Consider the following 3,750-nt stretch of genomic DNA (forward strand, 5'->3'; position numbering starts at 1 on the left):
GGAAGGGGGGGTCCCTCCTTTTTGCAGGGCTCCCCCATAATGGAGTGTCCCCCCTTTTGGGGGGGGTCCCTCCCTCATTTGTGGGGGGTCATTACTTTGGGAGGGGGTCCCTTATTATGGGGGGTCTTTCCTTTTGAGGGGGGGTCTCCTATTGTGGGGGAGGGTCCCTCCTTTTTGGGGGGGGAACCCTTATTATGGGGAATCCCTTATTTTGGGGGGGGGTCCCTCATTTAAAGGGGGATCCTTTATGATGGGGGATGGTCCTTCATTTTGGGGGGGTCCCTTATTATATAGGGGGGTCTCTTTATTTTGGGACGGGGTCTTTTATTTTGGGGGGTGGGTCCCTTATTTCAGGGGGGTCCCTTTATTTTAGGGGGATCCCTTATTATATAGGGGGGTCTCTTTATTTTGGGGGGGGGTCCCTTATTTCAGGGGGGGGTCCCTTGTAATATAGGGGGGTCCCCTTATTTTAGGGGGATCCCTTATTATATAGGGGGGTCTCTTTATTTTGGGGGGGGTCCCTTATTATATAGGGGGGTCCCTTTATTTTAGGGGGGTCTCTTTATTTTGGGGAGGTCCCTTATTACATAGGGGGGTCGCTTTATTTTGGGGGGGGTCCCTTATTTCAGGGGGGGGTCCTTTGTAATATAGGGGGGCCCCTTTATTTTAGGAGGTTCCTTATTATATAGGGAGGTCTCTTTATTTTGGGTGGGGGTACCTTTATTTTAGGGGGGTCTCTTTATTTTGGGGGGGGTCCCTTTACTTTAGGGGGTCCCTTTATTTTGGGGGGGGTCCGACCTCTCTCTCCACGTTGATGTAGAACTGCCGGATCCCCTCCAGCGTCAGCTCCTCCTTCTTGACCAGGATTCGGATGGGATCCCGCATGAACTTCTTGGTCACCTCCAGCACGTCCATGGGCATCGTGGCCGACAGCAGCACCACCTGGGGGGCACCCAAAGGGGGGGGGTCACCGGGACCCCCCCTACCCCATAGATTTTCCCCCCTGCCCCATAGATCCCAACCCTGCCCCATAGATCCCATCCCCAACCTTCCCCATATATCCGTGGGCATCAACAGCAGCACCATTTTGGGGGGGGGACAAAAGGTGGGATTCACCGGGACCCACCCTGCCCCACAGATTCCCAACCCTGCCCCATAGATCCCAACTCCGCCCCATAGATTCCACCCCTGCTCCACAGATTCCCCCCACCACCCCATAAACCCCAACTCTGCCCTACAGACTCCCCCCCTGCCCCACAGATTCCCAGCTCTGCCCCATAGATTCCTTCCCCCTGCCCCACAGATCCCAACTCTGCCCTATAGACTCCCCCCCTGCCCCATAGATCCCCCCCACCCCAATAAAACCACCCCATCCCCACCAACCACACCTCAGTCCTTTACATGGGATGGGGGGGGGGGGGGGGCACCCCCATTTGGGGCCGTTTCAGCCCTTTCCTTTGGGCTATTTTGATGCAGTTTTTTATGGGGGGGGGTCAGAGGGGTCCCCGTCCCCCCCCCGGACCCCCCCGTGTCCCCCCCACCTGCGTGTTCCCGCTCAGCTTCTGGAAGATGTCGTAGATCTGATCCTTGAACCCGCGGCTCAGCATCTCGTCGGCCTCGTCCAGCACAAACATCTTGATGAACTTCGGGGCTGGGGGGGGAACAGAGCTCACGACCCCCCCCAAATATCAACAGACCCCCCCCAAATATCCACAGACCTCCCCAAATATCCACAGACCCCCCAAATACCCACTGACCCCCACCCAAATATCCACAGACCCCATCCCCCCATTTCCCTTCCCCCCCCCCATCCACTGCACTCAGTTCCCATCCTGACCTCCTAAGGGGGGGGGAAACAGGGGTCCCCCCCCTCCCCAAATAGACCCCTCTATTGATCCCCCCCATCTGGGCCCCTATGGGACCCTCCCCAAATACACCCGCACCCACTGACCCCCCATAAAGGGACCCCTATGGCCCCCCTCCCCAAATACATCCCCCTATTGAACACCCCCCCACCTTCATTGACTCCACCCCCCCTTAAAGGGACCCCTATGGCCCCCCACCCCAAATACATCCCTCTATTGACCCCCCATCATCTGGGCCCCTATGGGACCCTCCCCATCCACTGCAGCCCCCACCCAAAGGACCCTCACCTTAACCTTAACCCTAACCCCCCCCCCATAGACCCCTTATTTGAGGTGCCGCCCTCAGCCTCATTGCTGTGATCACTCCCATTTGGGGGGGGGGGCTTTGGCCGAGCAGAACGCAGGGCTGGGACCCCCCCCCAGGGGGTCATGTGACACGCATGGGGTCATCAGGGGGCGGCTGGGATTACACGGGGGACCCCCATAGGGTAACATGGAGGGGCGCCCCCCAGCGGCTCACAGCGGTACTGCAGCACGGCCTATAGGACGGACCCCATAGGGTAACATGGAAGGGCGCCCCCCAGTGGTTCAACGCGGTACTGCAGCACGGCCTATAGATCGACCCCCATAGGGTAACATGGAGGGGCGCCCCCCAGCGGATCACAGCGGTACTGCAGCACGGCCTATAGATCGACCCCCATAGGGTAACATGGAGGGGCGCCCCCCAGCGGATCACAGCGGTACTGCAGGTAGAGCAGCACCCAGATCCCTGCCACCCCATAGGGACCCCATAGACCCCCCAGGACCCCCATCACTCACAGAGGTAGCGGCGGTTGAGCATGTCGAAGACGCGCCCGGGGGTCCCCACGATGATGTGGGGGGCTTCCAGCTGCAGCTTCTGCACCTCGGCGCGAACGTTGGTGCCCCCGATGCAGGCGTGGCACGAGGCGCCCATATAGTCACCAAGGGCCATCACCACCTTCTGGATCTGAGACCCATAAACACCCCATAGAGAACCCATAGAGAACCCATAGAGACCCCATAGAGAAACCATAGAGACCCATAAACACCCCATAGAGAACCCATAGAGACCCCATAACCTGCCCATATAGTCACCAAGGGCCATCACCACCTTCTGGATCTGAGACCCATAGAGACCCATAAACACCCCATAGAGACCCCATAGAGATCCCATAGAGACCCCATAACCTGCCCATATAGTCACCGAGGGCCATCACCACCTTCTGGATCCATGCCCCATACAGACCCCATTAACACCCCATAGAGACCCCATAACCATCCCATAGATAAACACCCCATAGAGACCCCATAAACAACCCACAGAGACCCCATAACCTTCCCATAGACAGACACTCTACAAAGACCCCATAGAGACCTAATAGGAACATCATAACCATCCCATAAAGAAACACCCCATAAAGGCCCCATAGAGACCCCGTAACTGAGCCATATAATCATCCAATGTCATCCCCACCTTCTGGATCTACCCTTCACGAAGACCCCATACAGACCCCATAGAGACCTCCCAGCTGCCCCACAGGGACCCCACAGGGACCCCACAGGGCCTCCATAGGGCCCCATATCACCCCATAGCGCCCCCCATCCCCGTGTGCCCCCCGCATGAACCAGCGTCGCCATGGGGCGGCCCTGGGATGAATGGGGCCGGCTCTGCTCTGCCCCCACCGGATTTGGGACGGAGCCACCCAGCTCCGCCCTGCCCAGGCGGTGGGGGGGGAACTGGGACCTACTGGGCTGTATTGATCCCATACTGCTCTATATTGATCCCATACCGTCCCATACTGCTCTATATTGGTCCTATACTGGTCCATATTGATCCCATACCATCCCATACTGGTCCATATTG

At 58.1% G+C, this 3,750-nt stretch overlaps 1 protein-coding gene and 1 non-coding gene across 3 annotated transcripts in view; both read right to left on the reverse strand.

Moving 5' to 3' along the window:
• Positions 1–754: 754 nt before the first annotated feature.
• Positions 755–3,750, reverse strand: part of LOC107307689 (eukaryotic initiation factor 4A-I) — a 7,167-nt gene continuing 4,171 nt past the window's right edge. The window contains exons 5-7 of one of the 2 annotated variants that reach the window (XM_015851207.2): positions 2,685–2,853; positions 1,542–1,651; positions 755–942 (exon numbers count right to left, since the gene is read on the reverse strand). In XM_015851207.2, coding sequence (XP_015706693.1) covers positions 778–942; positions 1,542–1,651; positions 2,685–2,853 — 444 coding nt within the window. In that variant the 3' untranslated portion in view covers positions 755–777. The remainder of the gene's footprint in view (positions 943–1,541; positions 1,652–2,684; positions 2,854–3,750) is intronic. The other variant, XM_015851208.2, reaches the window with a different exon arrangement.
• LOC116652709 lies at positions 2,204–2,323 on the reverse strand. Its single transcript, XR_004305854.1, has one exon. It is a non-coding gene; the product is annotated as a small nucleolar RNA SNORD10 (small nucleolar RNA).

This window comes from Coturnix japonica, unplaced genomic scaffold, assembly GCF_001577835.2.
Source record: "Coturnix japonica isolate 7356 unplaced genomic scaffold, Coturnix japonica 2.1 chrUnrandom784, whole genome shotgun sequence".
NCBI classification, from domain to species: Eukaryota; Metazoa; Chordata; class Aves; order Galliformes; family Phasianidae; genus Coturnix; species Coturnix japonica.